The sequence below is a fragment of the Varroa destructor genome, unplaced genomic scaffold, assembly GCF_002443255.2.
Source record: "Varroa destructor unplaced genomic scaffold, Vdes_3.0 BEIS01000001.1, whole genome shotgun sequence".
Lineage (NCBI taxonomy): Eukaryota > Metazoa > Arthropoda > Arachnida > Mesostigmata > Varroidae > Varroa > Varroa destructor.
The window spans coordinates 68542618-68560426 of NW_019211454.1; the positions used below are offsets into that span (position 1 = coordinate 68542618).

At 38.7% G+C, this 17809-nt stretch overlaps 1 protein-coding gene and 2 long non-coding RNA genes across 9 annotated transcripts in view; 1 reads left to right on the forward strand and 2 right to left on the reverse strand.

The window, feature by feature from the left end:
• Positions 1 to 10338, reverse strand: part of LOC111255461 (uncharacterized) — an 18633-nt gene extending 8295 nt beyond the window's left edge. For all 3 annotated transcript variants that reach the window (XR_002675498.2, XR_015319285.1, XR_015319284.1), the window contains exons 1-2: positions 10236 to 10338; positions 9433 to 9641 (exon numbers count right to left, since the gene is read on the reverse strand). This is a non-coding gene — a long non-coding RNA (uncharacterized LOC111255461). The remainder of the gene's footprint in view (positions 1 to 9432; positions 9642 to 10235) is intronic.
• LOC111255457 (uncharacterized) overlaps positions 1 to 17809 on the forward strand; it is an 86684-nt gene that overhangs the window by 38242 nt on the left and 30633 nt on the right. For 4 of the 5 annotated variants that reach the window (XR_015319279.1, XM_086977670.1, XM_022817429.2 and 1 more), the window contains exons 3-4: positions 13908 to 14071; positions 17424 to 17679. Coding sequence is in view for 4 of the 5 variants with exons in the window: in XM_086977670.1 (XP_086833796.1) it covers positions 13908 to 14071; positions 17424 to 17679 (420 nt within the window). In the remaining variant the exon portion in view is untranslated. Of the gene's footprint in view, positions 1 to 8372; positions 8788 to 13907; positions 14072 to 17423; positions 17680 to 17809 lie in introns of those variants that run through there. The other variant, XM_086977672.1, reaches the window with a different exon arrangement.
• LOC147759019 (uncharacterized) lies at positions 14428 to 16131 on the reverse strand. The gene is made up of 2 exons (XR_015319288.1): positions 15752 to 16131; positions 14428 to 15490 (listed from the first exon to the last, which is right to left on the reverse strand). It is a non-coding gene; the product is annotated as an uncharacterized LOC147759019 (long non-coding RNA).

A 17809-nucleotide genomic window follows, 5' to 3' on the forward strand; every position in this document is an offset into this window, starting at 1 on the left:
TATATATAAATTAGCTAAGGAATTTGTAAGTAAAAAGTAACATTTTGATAAGTAGAAGGGTGGCTCTTCCGTAGCTGAAGAGAATTTTTCTTTCTCTTTAGATTAATTCAGGTTTCAACGAAAATACCTATATGATATCTGGCGAATAAATTCATGCGTAAGATCTCTAATAACTTAGTACAGGCCCAGCGTCGAAGGACGCAGAAATCTTAGGGCGATATATATGTAGCATGTGCTTACGGAGCCAGTCAGTTGTTATGAGCGAAATTTCAGTCCGATCAATAATGGCCATACAACCGATGATGACGCAACTTTAATTTAAAGTTACACCTTTTGTAGCAGGGCAGTCCTTATTATTACACAGTTACAATTTGTATAGTCTAATTTATCATGTAGAATAGTGCAATCATATATGGAGGAGCTATTGGAAAACGTTTTACGTAATCACAGCAGATGGAACTAAAATGAACTGATATAACGGGATGACAAATGTATAGTGACGTACTTACTAAATTTATGCTCTGCTTTTGTATAACATTTACCTCAACATTTACTAAGTTAGGCAGCTAGGCTATAGGCCTTAAAAAATCATAATCGAATTGCGCAAAAAGTGCGTGAATTTCAAATTACGATACGTATATACATGTTATATCAGTGGATTAACTGCTAATCTTATTGTTGCTAAACTAAATACAGAAAAATAAATACAGCTGAAACGCTAGCTCCATGATTACGTGTGCCTACGATCAGTATAGCTTAAGGACATACACCAAAATACATACGTCTTATTAGATATGCTTTCTTAGCTTAATTAAATCCAAATCCACTAACTATAAAGTTTTTGTGCATCTCTATCTTCTACCCCAACTGTAATAGTGGACCTATTCTTTCGTATATTATATCGATGCGTCCGTATGGTGGAACTTCACTTTCTTGTTGGAGTAGAATCCAAGCCACAGAATAGACTTTATACGGGCTTATTGAAGTCGATACATTGGCTACTCAGCAATTGCTAAAACCGTGGAAATATATGTCATTCATTATATGGAACAAATACGAAATCGATACTACGTAGCTAACCGGCCATAGGAGGTGGATTACAAAAGGCACAATGGAGATATTTAGTAGTCCGATGTTTTTGACCGATGTGGATCTAGAACGTGTCGAGTTCTACCCAAGGTGAGTGCTATATTTTGTATTGACGGAGCAGTAAAGGGTGCTCGTATAACATATCCGGCACAAAATATGAGGACGCTGTTCTGTTTCATGTTTGTTCAGGTGGGCGAAGATCAATCCATTCAGCATGAAGTTGCTTGTCTACAAGCCTGAAAAGCTTAGATCTCTTAATAAGCGCTTGAATAGAACCTGTTTCCGTATCTCCCTATTGTCAATATGTTTCGTCGTTTTCTCCCATCGCCTTGCTTCGGCGCATTACCTTCAAGGAAACTCGGTAGCTAATGATAAAAAGGTGCATTTAAAGGTTCAATGCTATCCGTTCCATTATAAACACCATCGAATTTTATCCTTTTATTGGAGATTCTCGGCGGGAGATTAATAACAAACGGTTTGTCGCACTAAGATATATTCAGCTAGACCTAAAACGCTCGTACAATTTTATGAGTTTCTCTAAAAACGTGATGCCGAGTGATAGCCTTCAATTTTTGAAAAAGAATTGCGCGCTACGTACAGCTTACTTCGAAACAACAGCTCCTCTAAAATTACTTTATTTGAGAAACAACTAAGCGTATACACAATGCCTTACTTGGAAAGTATCGTCGTTTAATTGACTTGGAGTTTTACTATTATTATCATGACATGCTTTGCCAGAGACTTTTTAATGGCTGTCTGGCGAAGTAAGCAGTGCCTCTTCGCGCTAGGCAAGCCGGTCTTCAATTCGAATAGCGCGCATAGTGCGACAGAAGTTTAATTTACTTTTTCATACCGAGCATGCATTAGATTGTCGAAAAAACTATGACCGATTTAAACCTAAATTGAAGCAAAGAATTTTTATATTTCAAACCAACATAATTAATTATGCGCCATCTTTATCAATGATTTTTTGTTATTTTTTTGATAATACCGTCATTTTTTCAGTGTTTTTTCTTTTTTTTTTTTTTTCGCAAAAAACCGTAGCGAGTGATTCTTGCATACCTCCATCGAAACTAAATTAACATCATTAAAGGAGTCCTGCGAAAACCGGAATAGACAATTACCAATGGACCTTTTCTCAGTTTTTCCGCGTAGCTAAGCATCGATTTAGTCTTGCATTGTCATGATGAAAGACGGCCTCTTTCCTGCTCACAAGTTACGATCGATCTTTTTCAATAACTTGTTGTAATTTCGTTAGGATGTTAATAGTAAAGATCTGAATCAATCGTTTTTCTAGGCAATAGCAACTCATACCGCACGATTTCTTTCGAATCCTCGCAAACTCAGACGAATCCCTTTCGTGTCAATTGGGGCTTTGCCGCAGATCATAAAACCCATTGTTTTTTCATTTGCACATTATTGTCCTATGTGATCTACGTTTTAGAACCCGTGAATGGCTTTCTTCTGTTGCTATGCTATAGGGTTTCACTGATGGAAGTCCATCAATGTCCCGCTATATATATATATATATATTTATGACAATTTTTCCTTAAATTTGAGTGACAATAAGAGCTTTCGACCAATATCTGTCTTTGGTAAATGGTTCTTATCGCTGGCTTAACAATATTTGCTTCAGTTTACTACATACAGATAATTCGCCGTTGTTCCATTTTACCGAAAAGTTATTTCTTACTAAGCCTCTAAAAATGTGACCGGAAATTTATCTTACTTTCGCTTTATTTTGCTATTGAATTACTTCATCCTTGTATGATATCCATAACGCGAAAAGTTATTGTCTTCTCACCGCACTGTATGACTTATAGGAGACTGATAGTTACAGGTAGCTCGCTGCATTATTTAATCGAGCACATATTTAGACATTAGTGCGTAGCCAATAAGTTGATCTGAAGTTATGTTGTATTCTATTAATATCTTGTTTTACTGCTGCAAAGGTTAGATTCATTCTAGGATAAATTTGAAGACTAACACTGGTCACCTTCGGCATTGAATACTGCAACCTTCTAAATCACTACGACAACAGGTTAACAAAATGTAGACCTTCTGCGATAGGCTTGTTTTTGACTCCTAATAGGAACGTAGATAAGGGAAAACTTTTTCATTTCATTCAAAATAGGAAAGAGATATTACTTAAATTAGGAAAAAGGGCGAGCTTACAAATAAACCTCAAATGCTTGCACAGTGTTAAATCAAATTTATTAGTACAATTCAGTTTTAATAAAATATGTACCCTTGTACAACCTCAATGTCACCTAAATGTTTCGGCGGCAGCGCCTGTAGGTATTCCACTAGGCAGCTGGCTCTCAGCACGCATTCGAATCTAGACTACTACATGTCCCTAAAATAGCAGGCAAGCAAGTTAGCCACTAATATATTACGAGGGCCTATTCTGAAAGTCTTGATGATGGAAGGCAGCGGCCTAAATAGGTGGCTCTTACCTATCGACTAAATCCCTTAGGCAACTGAATCAATATAGACAGAGGGGTTGTTATGTAACTTGGGCCTAGGCAACCATGCTATTGCACATATCCCTTTATGAAATGAGGCATACAGGGAACACCTACCAATTGTATCTATTGACCCATGTAAAACATATATTTATTTATTCCGTATATTTCAGCTACGAGTTTCAAGGCATTTTTGGAGAACATAGAATCCTACAGACAAAAATATTCATAAAACATTGTACCATACATAAAGTAGATAGAACTGAATTAAATTAATACAAAGTTGCATAAAGCACATTTCCCAGACATCTTGCCGTCCTGTAAATTACAATGCACTTAAAGTGCGCTATGGAAAACACTCAACAGTTGTATGGCGACGTATTCCAAGGTTGAAAGTTCAGATCTTGGTTTATTAACTTAGCACCACTTTAGCGCGGTCCGGAGTGCACAAAAACCAACCCTGACGGCCATTCAGAGGAGTTTATCGCTCCTTTAATCAATTAAATCAAAGTTATTTTAGGTATCTTAACGTATGTAAAAGATACTTTCAATCCGTAACTCCATATTTATGTCAAATAATTGTGTAGGAGTGATTTCTTACCATAAAAAGAGGCTAGCTTTATTTTAGATTTAATCACACAACGTATGTTCACAACTTGAACCAATAGTCCGATATAAACAATTAGACCAGCGGTGTAGGAACTGTCTCAAGTTTTAAGTAGAAACACAAGTACTTCTGTTTTATTATTAATGTTTCAGTGCTTTTTAATTTCTTGGCTGTGCGTTTGCTTGTACATGCCATTCGAAGGTTTTCCTTGCCCTCTGTAAATCCCTTGTAATCTCATTGTCCAATTAATAAAATATTATATCGAATTCTGGCTCCAAAAGTGAAGCCTCTACGTAAAAAGGATACATTCGTAAACCTACTCTAACCTTTTACCGAGGTCAAGTAGTTACAGAACAGTAGAATTAAAACGGAGGTATTTCTGCCTTGTATAGCGAGAACACTAATTAGTAGGGCCTGCTTTGCAAGGCCCAAGAATTGTATCTTAGAACCGGAAGCTGCAGCCAACCCAGTTTGCCATCTGAGGTCGATAAGAACCGATTGAGAAAAGATGGTTTACAAATAATTCGTTAATTGCGTGAGAAACTGAAAAAATACAGATATACGACAATCGACAGGCTCCTTAGATTTACGGGGCTTGCTTACTTAAGAATTTGGATTTTGGGTGCCTTGTACACTGAATGAATATTGGAAACGGATACAGCTTCCTATTACCCCTGAAACATCTTGCTTGGCACTGAGCAACACGCAGCCAAGATGACACACGCTTACACCGAATTGTCATCTGCGAGGAGTGATGTCTTTACCTCGATTTAAAGCACAGAAATGGCCAGACTCGTGAGGTATCTTTTCCAATCATTAGCAAATAAAATTAGCTGAAAACCTAGCTGGATAACTTCAACAAAAAAACTAAACATTTCTGGCGGGAAGAGATAAATTCATTGGTTGCAAGATCGGAGAAGGTCGTGAAGAGTGGCATCGAATACATACATACTTCATTCAATAGTCGAATTCAAGGGACGATACGTTTCTGTTAGGTGTTACTCATGTTCCAATCCAACAGTTATATTAAGGTTCAACTTAAGGTATAGTTCCACTTGATTTTATAAAACATTTTAAAATTCGCGGATTCTCTTGCGGTAAGGTTCGCAATCTTCCGCAATCTTCTTCTTCACAATGCAAGACAAGAGAGCTTGATAACACTGATGGAGATAAATGGTACTCGAAAGAAGTTAACTGTGGCCAATAAATTGTGTGAGAGAGAAGTGATTATTTAGGTGAAGCCTTTATGTAGTTGTGTGGAGATAAGCGTTGCTTCGCAGCATAACTACTTTGATACCTGCTTGATTAATAAACAGTGTTTGTATAAGTTAGTTAACTAGCTTTGGAAGGACGGTTCCACAAAGAGTTAGATTCCTTTTATGATTCACCAAATTCCCCTACAGCTACTTTTTAGAAGTTATAAGACATATTGAGCTATCATCCTCCCGAATCGAATGAATGCATTTTATCGACAAGGTAGCATCGATCTGCACCTGAGGATCGTATGGCGTACCATCTTTGAATGACGCCCTTGCGACTCCATTTATAAATTTGTTCTCTGGTGATAGCGATATCGCTCTACAAGAGCAGACATTGAACCAATCAGATTGAGTATGTATTTTCAGACATTATTGTGTCTGAGTTTAGCGGTAATCGTGAATATTTTCTTTTTTAATTGCTCTCCGTAGTCTCATGAACTCAGTTCACTGACAAATAACAGATTATCCAAGTGAAACAGAATCGTCATCTTACCACTAGACAACTTACGATAAGTTATAAATAACCGGCTAATTGTGTAGCGTTAATTTATGCTTATTTGTTAAGAAATGTAATTTACTAAGATAATGTCTTTAATACGGGTTGTTCGTCAAAACAAAAATGAGTTACTCAAAATGAGTGCGGTTTATCTCGGTGTTTTTTACCTCAAAGGTTTACCTCAGGAGGAGGAAGGTTTACCTCAAAGTTAAATTTTTATCATCGATCATAAATCAAAGAAATCATGAAGAATTCATCATGGCGCACTTACTACGGTGACATTCGTCGGCATAGCAGCACACAGCCAATGATCGTCCCGTACTGAAATGATACATCTAAAAGGCTTCGCTAAACAAAACATGATTACAAACAAAGGCAATTTTGTTATTACTTTATTTTGCTACAATTAGATCCATTATAATCATTTTTTCAAAGAGAAACGCGATGCGAGACTATAATAGAATATTAATTACACATTATAAAATTTATTATAATTGTTTCACTCCACGACTTATGTCCATACTATGAAAGCTGAAAAAATTCAACTGAAATTGTAATATATAATACTGTTGTACTCCTCTGAGCGCAAAAGTAATTTGTGTATATATACGCGCGCTTACCTCCATTGGCGGATATATCAACAATGAGAGTTTTCGTATTTGCTGCCCTCTTTTAGACATCGCTGCCGTCATCGTTGCCACCACCTGGCCACGCCTAACATTATAACAGCAATACCTTCTCTCGGGACTCCCGTGCGATATTACATGCGCTAGGGCCCAGGAGTGTTGTTTTGACATATAGTGTACATTCTGCTGCTTTTAACCTGCAGACTACCAACTGGACAACGAACTACGGAGTTTCAGCCCAGACCAACATATCGCCACACTGTGACGCAAGGGTGATTCTGGGCGCCTAGACTCCTAATGCCGTAGTACAGCCCCAGAAGTCTTCGCCGGCGCCGTTCGGCTAATAAAGTGTTATGCCTCATTGGCGGGCTCTGTCTGGTTGTACTATTCGGGCGCATCGTATAGCTTCCTAGAGGTTCTTCATCTCACCTTATCCTGTTCTGCATCTAAGCTATCTGTCTATGAGACCATTCCCGCGTGGCCCGTTAACTCATTCCCTATTGTAATGAACGTCTCCCGAAAACCCAAAGGCCATCACTAAAGAAACGTTTTCCGACACACACACACGCACATATATCTATGTGGTCAAACGACCATGTCGCGCTATCAAAGGCATCTATATCTAATGGGAAGCATCATTTTATCTATGTCATCTATGTCTAGAAGCGACTCGTGGCATAGGAACTGGCGGTGTTTACTTCGAAAAGCTACGGATGACTTTACGATCTCTTATTGTAAACGATGCAATAGTTAGCAATGTATAATGTTGTCCCACCGAAGAATACAACATGAATGAGCAGCGTGATGAAGGAACAGGGATGACACGTGAATAATAAATTTCTTGTAATAGGGACAGATTTTATCTTGTTACGGTACAAAATATGAATCTATAAACAATTGGCTTAATATAACTAGGTAGCATCGAAAAAATGTTCTCATACGCTGAAAATTCGCTATTATTACGATAGATTTACATACCAAATCAACATCATATCGCCCTTTACCTGAATTTTATTGTATATATGTGTCTCTGACGGCGTTCTGACAGATTTATGGGAACACAAATGTAAACGCCATCGGCTAGCAATCCAATTGATTCATAAAAGAAACCTTTTCGAAAGAGTTCAGAGGAAAAGTACTTCCTGTATTGATACCCTCAGACAGATAGTTGTCTTAAAACTTTAGTAGAACACCGTATTAGATTGAGCGTCACCTTTGACACAGTCGTTTGAGATTCGATAGCTAAATTAACCTTATTTAAACCTACAGGCATGTAGATCCGGATTTACTTGAAGAGTGTTGGCATAAAGCAACTGCAAGTTTAATACGTTGCGAGTTTTACATTATGAGAATAAAAATTTAGCAAATAATCATATCTATGTTCTTATATTGTCCGGCATCGTATGTGCTAGCCATGGCTGCTAGGCACGCTCTAGCAGAAGCTGTTCCGACAAAGATAAGATAACGTTCTCAACCATTCACTCATAGCGATTTTGTATATATGTGCGTCCCGCGATTGAATGTTTCCATTGATTCGTTCTTCACTTAAGGCATGCTGACTTGAGAGATTCTTTCCGCCTAATTATTATCACAATTTGGTAATATCGTGTCCAAAGTTGATTTTCGATAGAAAATCTATTTTGAAGGCTATACATTAGGGCTATTGCTTGGGCTTCAAAACTTTTGATAACAGAGCCCTTTATAAGTTATATTCGGATTAGCACAGTCGTGCGAACCTGCGCAGATATTTTACTTAATCCGCTGAATATAGCGGTGCCACATTGTTATGCGTCTTATGGCACTTAATTCCAACTGCGAAATTCTATTTGGTACAATAGCATCCCTTTGTGTTTAGGATACGCGTAACGGGGTTGCATATCAATAATAAAAGTTGCCAATCGATTTAGACCGTAAAATTGATTATCTAGTGCATCAACAGCTTTGAAGTACACGTTTCTATCGTTTGCAAGCAACCGACCGTCGTTCGCGACAGGTTAAATTAGGTCGTTTCGTCTTTCATTCAAATTCAGCTAGAAACTGATATCAGCCAAATTTGTATAGCAAGATCCATCGTGACAACGATAGGCCAAGGAGGTGCACCCATCGTTTGTCAGCAAGATAACGATAATTTTAGTTTAATTTTGTTGCCGACCTTGAGCACGATTCGACTCAAATATTGCCAAGTCATTAAGCCTTTGCAAGTATAAATGCGAAGTTCGTTGCGTTTTACCTGAGATAAGGCAAGGTAAGTTTGTAAATATGTAAAGCATTGTCAACATAGTAGCAAGTTTGAGCTTCGTCTGTTATTTTAAAATTGTTAATACCTCTCATTTTCAACTTAGAAGCACTTCCGATTCCCCTTTTGGCACACAATTTGCCAGCGTCCCGGCTACACTACCCACTAGAGAATTTGAATTTGCTATTGAAAATTATTCGGGATATACACATACCGTCATTTTGCAATAATGCTGCCAGCTATTGCCCCTGACTAACGAGCTATTAAGTCGTTCAGTATGATCTACAAAAAAAGTTAACTGAAATTGGTTACAGACGTAGCTATTTTATATTCATTCAAAACGTATATATATTCATGGCCTCTGATGGTAATTTCATTATTTTGCTGCTGTGGAAGTCTCGGGTATGAGAATCCATAAAGTTTTTGAAGGTAATTTTGATTTTTGCCATGTTAAGGTCGAACGTTGTTACGGTTGCGGTAATAATAGATGTGGTCCAGCTCTGGTTTCTAACACTATCGCTCCCAACAGTGGCATTGTAAGTAATATTGCGGTGGTCTGGGTCTGAGTGTAGATACATTTCGTTTCGTACAGGGAGCCAGGCGCCTGATGGAGTGCCTAAGAATAGTACGGAACGCAAAGTTCAAGATATTTACCTTAGCTGATTAATGTGGAGCTTGTTCATTCCAACTGCCCCAGTTGTTGACGGTACTCTTGAGCCGTAACCAGTCATTGGGATTCGTCCAACTGCACTGCGTTACAGCTGTACTGGGCTTTTGTAATTGCACATTCGCTTCAGACTGATGCCTACCGGTTCAGTTAAATCTCTTTGCTCATGTGACCATCTGCGATTATTATAAAACACCTGTTTTTCGTTACAAGTCATAATTCAATACAAAAATGGATCATTGTTATAATGTGCGATCAAAAAGAGACAAGCGTCCTTTCGTCTCTGCATTTAATCTTCATTCAATTCAACCTCTATTTTACAGATTTGACCGAAGAAAACGAAGATGCTATTTTTACTTACAGCAAACTTGAGTATTTTACCATGAATTAACTGTCACCACAACTCTGAGCACCTCGTTATTTACTTTCGTGGAGAGTCTCCCATGAGACTGATTTTCGAGTCCAAAATATCCTTACCGTAATTTCTTTGAACAAAGGACCCACTTTCTTTTTAGCAGTCGAATGCAAAGCTTATACGACAAGCTGTCTTTGGCGCAAAGGTTCCGAGGTTAAACTCGTATTCGTAAACCAGTTTGGCTTACTTCACCTCGCCTGTCACAGTTCTAAGCGACCATATTCAAGTAAACAATCTCAGATTTCGGGGAATACAAGTATGTCTCAAAAATAAGAAAAGTATCACGGAATATCACATCGCTATAAAATTGTACCATTTTGCTATGATATAACCAAAACATGAGGTGGATTTCTATCGCATTTTGCATTGACTAACCTAATATGTCCATTTGTGTACGTGCAGAACGTGGATTCGTTTTCACCAGCTACCACTTCGTTTTCATTTTGCAATTGTTCTCCAAATCTGTTCTGCCTCTTGGCGCCAATATGGGCTAATCAAATAAACAAATATAAACGTGGTGCTGCTTTATAGGAGTTCAAGACTGAAGTCGAATACGTCATTTTGATAAAGTTTTTTTCTGCTGTGCTTTGTGTTAAAGCAAAGCTTTCATCTGCCAGTCTGTTTAGGTATTAACGCTGAGGCAAAGCAGGTAAGATAGATCCTCCTTCTGAAGGCAAAGCTAGTTTTATTGTTATTGTTATAATGAAGAAAAATTGACGCAAACGGCAACAGTTTTGGCGGTCAAATTTAAACTTTTTCGGGCTGTTTGTTTTGTGAAAATAGTTATGAAGAAGGTTCTGCCACGTCCCTACTATAGGATTCAGTTATACTAAATTTAAATGAGATTCTGTTGCCTGGTTTAGTCGACAAATGTACTGCAACTTCTATCTATTACCCCGCTTTTTGAGGAAGCTTGCTTAGCATCGTCCTTTTTCGTCTTCTGCGAAAGATAGCATTTGTAGATAAACATTCTACAGCTGCTTGTGCACGAACTAAATCTTGCCAGCAATGGATTTACGATATGTACAATGGCGGTGGTGGCGCTAGGGGTAGCGGAGTGAGAAGGTTACACCCACACAGCTACCATCTTTCGTTCCTTTTTTCCGGTCTTTCCGTTTATTCCTGTTGATACGCCATCCGCCAGCTGCTTACGCTGCATAGCGGTTTTCGTGGAGGCTTAGGCAGCGCACCAGGCAGGAGTTCACGGGTACTCGGGAAAACGGCTTATTTCCCGCCTTTGTCTGCCATCTTTTCTGTTAGTTCCGGTGTATGATGATGATGATGATGATGATGATACTACCGCTGCTGTTGCTGTGGCTTAGACCCTGCGCTCTAAGAGCCTTCTCTATCTACCTCTCCTCTCTCCTAAAACGACAGTGACGCCACATAACAGGAGCGATTGCAACGGTGGCTGTAAACGACTACGGTAGCATGCGCTTGCCTGAGAATGCTTCGTACTTTGCCATTCGACCCCTCCTTCCACCCGAACAAAGATAGCAGAACCTTGGTAAACGAACGCCGATGGGGCAACCGTAGCGCCGCATTGTTGGCGGTGGGCGGCCGCAGATGATGGCTGGGCAGTAGGCATGTCTGTGGAGTCTGGTGGAGAATTCAGACGAAAGAGAGTATCCATGCAGTGTTTCCATAGTTCGGTTCAAGTGAAAGGAGAAGGAATCGAAGCTCTGTTGCTCGCTCGTTCCCCTTTCTGTTGTCCTTTCGTTTCTTTTCTATTCTGTAAGTTTTTCATATTGCTTATGCTACTGTTGTCTGCCACCGTGTTGAAGGTGTTGGCAGCACGCCGTTACGCCACCGCCGGCTTCATTTATCGCGAAGCAAACGTCCAACATTTCTGATCACAACGCGGATCTAATTCTCACGGTTTGTCTTTCTCGTTCTATCGCTTCAGTTTTTGGTTTTTTTTATCTTCATTCTTTGACCACATGGCAGATCCTTCTGCCGGCTCCATTTACCATGGGCGGCTCCAGATGTCGCTGGCATTTCTGCCATCTGCTTTCGGCAGGAACTTTTAAAATAAAGTTCCTGTCGCATCCGTGCGGTTGTTCTTAATATTATATTGTGTAGAAGAACATACATAGGTATGAAGTGCGTATCCCTATATGCCAAATCAAACGTTGCAGTACTGACACATCGATAGGAGAACGACAAATATAGACGAATCGAATGACGACCGTAGACATAAATTTATACTAAGAGACAATAAAATATACGAACTTAGTTTTGTACATAAGTTGCTTGCCGGAATGTGGAGAACTCTATTCCTGCTGACATTGAAATGTATTTTCGAACCGTATAACGGTCTATTTATTTGAATGCGCTTGTTTCGTATCGCTTGTAACCGTTGCGAAGCTTTATCAATTTACTGTCGCTCTTCCAAATTTCTAGGCAAATTTCTTTTGATAGCATCAGTTAAGAAGTACAACCGCTGATTAACGAATTGCTAATTTTTTATATTTATTATGCCAAAGATATCTCATTGATTTTACTCCCATTAAAGAATCTTTGTGAGCTTTGTTTTTCAAAATCTCTATAATATAAATTAATTGATGTTTTATTCTAGCCTTACATAAAGTCGAAGAACGTATCTTGGTACATTTTAAAAGTTTAAAATTAGCTATTCGATAAGGTTCGAATTTAGTCATAACATAGTCATAACAGATTTTTTAGATGAAATTGACACATCTGACTGATAATTTGTTACAAAATCGGAAGTCCTCTAACTTCGAATTGACTAACTAATTTATAATCAATAACGTAAGCTTATGTACATAAAAATTACATGAACAAAGAGAAGTATTCTTTTTAACTTCGTATACTTCTTGTTAGGATATATTATAGTATGTTTTTGATCTGTTTGTCGGCCTTACATAAGTGCAATTTAAGTTATAACCATACGTTCTACACAGACTTTTACACTGTGAAATGGACTGCAATTGTAGGATGAGCCTATCGTTGCGCGGGACGACTTCGGGATCTATAGCCATCTAATAATGCTAGCGCAGTACTTTAATCTAATTTACTAATATTATTACCGTTATGAGAAACCGTTTGTCATCTGTAATTAACAGAGCCATCACAGGAAACGATAGGTAAATGGTATAATCAATTAGCAATTAGTCGTGGTTAAATGCACAGTGACAACAAAATGAACGCATATATGTGTGCATTGTCCGTTATGTCTCTCTTCGGACCGAACGTATCCTGCATCTGACCAACAAAACCGATGTCGCTTTCTGCTCTTTCGAGAATTTATGTAACTCATTTACGCGCCTAAGCGCCTGGTTCCTTCGAAACCTTTGAAATCTAGGATCACGCTGCAATAGGGAACTGGAGAACTGCTGTCTAAGGCAAGAAATGAAGTAAGCCTATCTTTGAGTCTCAGGAACCAGAGCTCTCAGAGGGCTTTTCATCCATCCATGCCCTGCCGTAGGCAGGCTATCCAACCCTTTAAGTTTAAGAGTTTAAGTAAGGCTCGTTTCTGAATATTTCCTTCTACAGTCCTTGTTATAATTCAGGCCAAGGAATCCTGGATGACATTTCGAATATCAACTATCCAGCTATCCAAAGTAGGTAACATGACGAAAGCAAAAACCACAAGTTGCCCTTTAGGTTTTTACCGAAACCGGTTAATATACGAAAGCTTTCTTGGTACATTCCAGCGACTCAGTCACCTGCCATATACATTAAACCACATATGTAAAATTTAGCGTTTTTGTAAATTTGTAATACATGTCTGTTGTATGCTGTGCGTAGCGGCAATCTGATTTGAGTTCCGAGGAGTTTGAATTAGATATATGCTGACTTGTCTTATAAGCACGTACGAATTTTCTAAATATGTAAAGCAAAGGATTTTTCGATCATTAGCTTTATTGTTCGAGTAATGACATGAAGTTTCAGGTTTAACTAATAATTGGTTCATCAACCAAGGCAAACTAAATGGACAAACGTTTAATTATAGCTATCGTGCCTCAAGTGAATGTATGGTAATATATCATCCATAGGCAATTGCTATTACTTTTCATGTTGCAGGTTGTACGCCAAAACTTGAACGGTACATGCCGAAAAAAAAGGCGCTCCTCTCATCGTTGGAATCAGATGCGGTACTTGTCACAGACGCTTGTGACATAGCCGCCTCCAATGTTCTCGTCATCGCTGATATTATGCACTTTAACTCTGGTGGTAACAATCATCAAGTAAGTAGTAAATGTTATTTATATATTTTACAATATGTGCGGTGCTCGTTGTTACATAATAACGTCATTCATGCCTGAACAGTGCTACGGTTGCGAAACACATCTGGTAATGTCCCTAACTATTTGTAAGTTATCACTAACTATTTGTAACTAGTGTTGATCCGGCTAATTTTAGGGATACGTTGTGACCTAGGGTCGAGTAATGCTGGGAGCCAGCCGTCCTAACGACGATATCGATGAACAAATTAAAAATCTTAAATATAAATAATATTTATTTAATATTATATTTTTAATTATATAAATAAGAAAAATAAAAAAAATCTTGAAACATTACTATCCAAGGAAAACACTACTGAGACGGTTTAGTTCATTAATACAGCCATTTATTTAATATGATTTATATAGATCGTAATTGATGTCAATCTGCTAAATAGGCCGTGTGGTTAAAAAACTGAAGGCAGCTATTCATTACTTGCGACATTGCTGCTATGCAAGATACAATATTCTACCGGAAATGTTTACGTAGTGAAAGACGAAACGTCTGTTGGATTACTCAGAGTGGGTAACAGGAATCGCGATTCAAACTAATAAAAGCAACTGTATTCTATCTATGCGGATTTTTATTGTCAAAACCGATATTATCAAGCTAGATGCGACATTTTCGGTAAAGTCGTGATCCTCGTTTCAGTAGTGCTGAAGAGCATAAATCGCTTACCTCTATCCAGCTTTAAAGTATCAATGAATCAAAATTACCGAATAACAGAAAATCTCAGCAGACGGCCTCTTAAGGGGGGGGATATATCCATTGACACGAACACTTGAGGAGGTGACTTGCTTTGTAGGCCATTGTTACTGTTCTCTGAATGTCCTTGGTATAATTCCAGGGCTACAAATATTTAACAGAGTTTCGTGACACGCGTTCCATAGACGCTCTTTCAATATTTAGCGAAAAAAAAAAACCTTGAATCAGCCATGACGACGTTCATTTTGTTCCTTTGATGGCGTTTACCCGTCATGTCAAAACGTTATTAAGCTACATTACCGACAGCCACAATCATCTCCGGCGATAAGTAAGCGAGAGAGGGAGCAATAAAGTTATCCGCTACATCCCTACGGTGTGTGTGCACCATTTTCGTGGCTTCTTAATAGGCGAGCGGCATAATGGCCACAGCAGCGATCGTAGTACAGTCCAGCAACGGGGGGTGGCTCTTTTAATGCGACTCACTAGATTGTTCACTTGGCGAGAATTCACGAGGAGGAATAGTGCCACGCGTTTCTTTTGACGCTCTAGAGAAAAGACAGCAGTAACTACTATGTAATTACTACCCAATGACAAAGAATTCAGTTGCCACCATTGCAATAGCAGCTAGGCAGAAAGGTAGTGGTTGAACTGCTCGCAATCCTGGTGCAGGGATTTTCCTGTGAACAGCAAGGCCACAACACGGACAATCTAAGTAAGCAATAATAGTTGAAGGCTGGAAGCCGCCCATCGGTCTACCTGCTTGCCTGCCGGGTAATCAGTATAAATGTACCAATATAACAGCAACGCCAGCTCCGAGAAACAGTGAAGGGGCAGCTGTTGTTACAAAGCCCGCACTCGTTGTAGCAATGGAAGCTGAAAGAAAGGCAGCAGCACGAAGTGAGCTAAGCATGAAGGAAAAATAAGAAGCGCTTACTCACAGATGGTGTTTAACGATTAATGAAAAAGGGCCCTTCACCATGACAGAGACAACGGTAATAGTGACGAAGACAGCGGCTTTTGAATTGCAGCAGCGAGCGGAATCGTAGCGGTTACGAATCGGCCTTTTTGAGTTTCACTTTTTTCCTTTACAGAAAGGTCAACGTGCCGTAAACGTAGGCATGGCCATCACCCATTTTCCTTGACGAATAATAAATTGTTGTATATTGCGTTCGTATCATTGCGATGCACCATAATCAAAATCCGTCTACATACACAAGACTGAGCCTCTTTCTTCACCAATACACCGTGTTGACGGACAAACAGGATGGCAGAACAGAAATAAAATCAGCCAGCGGGTTATTTCCTTTAAACCTTTTATGGTTTAATGTATTCGACGCGTTGATTTGAAGATAATAAGATGTTATCTCATTATATGAGTAAAATTACCTTGATTCATCTAATTAACTGATAATGAAACTCAATGGATACGATTTTTACGCACAGCCATAATTAGCAGGACCCAAAACACGTTCCGAAGGTGTTGGCATAACCCAAAAAATATAAATAGATATTCTATCAGAAAACCCGACACGGCAAAAGGGTGACACAAAGAATACATTTGGACAGAAGATAATATCTGAATGGTCCATTTGAGAGTCGCCTATGTTCTGGATCATGAGCTCCCATTTCTGCTTCTGTAACATACCGCAAAAAGATATATAGCGATAAACTATTTCGTATTGAGAAATAAATATCTCAAGTATGTATGCATTTTGTGGTTTATTTATTAACAAATTGCATTTCGAAGTAGATTCCTTAAATACAGTTGACTCATATCTTACATGGGAAGGTTAGTTAATATCAACCAAAACGCAAGCAAACTGCGTGTATCCTTGAACACGTCGCCGAAATAGCAGCTTTTTGGATAAGGTCTTCACTTTTTTGAGCTTAAATATAGAAATATTTTTTACCAGTATACAGCTGGCTATATATTATATAGAAATTGTATTTAATCACGTGTGTATTATAGTACCGGGTTAAATAAGTATTGATAAAATACCTGTAGAAGTAGAGTCTTCCCCACTGTACGCGATTTGTATAAACGAAAACATAAAAAAGCACAAGCAATTATATTGCGAGATCGCCGAACTACCCTCAGAAAGCTCACGGAAGAGTTAAACGTCTTATGTATGAATTTATATTGAGTGATTCTGCTGTGTCTATAGAGCAGTATTAGATAGTTTTGAAAAGATTACTTAGTGCTAGCCGCAAAAAAAAAAAAAACAGACATGAATTCATCAGCAGCATAGTGAACTAGTTCATACGTTTCTCCTTGTGTTTTATTAAAAAAAAAAACTCCATACTTGTGTTACCTTAACGCTCGTATGTTCAACAGGTCTAGTCCCCCTGTCTGACCCAACTGAGCTCAGATAACACCGCAGCAAGGTTGAGGTCTATTTGACAATTTGGAAAATTTTCGCAGACTCGAAAAACATTGGCAGCATACATGCCATTTAGATTTGAAGGATTCAGAGATGTGCAGTTTATTCAAAACCGAATTCTCGACACTTTTTTGACGCAGCCGGAAAATGCCCTAGATATGACATAAAGTAGATGGAGCTGCTAACATTTTCCCCTAATCGTGAGTTTTAAAATTATCTCCTATCACAGGACAACCCCAACGGAATACCGATATCGTTACTGACAGGTGTCGCTCTAGACGACTTCTGCATTACGCCGGAAGGACAGACAGTACCAATGTCACATTTACACAACCGTCTTGAATGGGAATGGAAACAGTACGCGTTTTCAGCTCAGGACAATGCCCTAACGCTTAAACCTTCGCACGATCTTGATTTTTGGGTTCATGTACTGTCGGCAACGCTCAAGGGTGCGCCATTGGTTTTGCCGCCGTCATCGATCCGAGGTAAGTATTTAGAAAAGACATTCGCGAATAATCCACACTCGTAACGGATTCATAAAGTTCAGGACTCTGATTTACTCAACCTTTCCCCGTTAAATTGTTCAGAAAATAAGTGCACTTTGTTTATTTACTA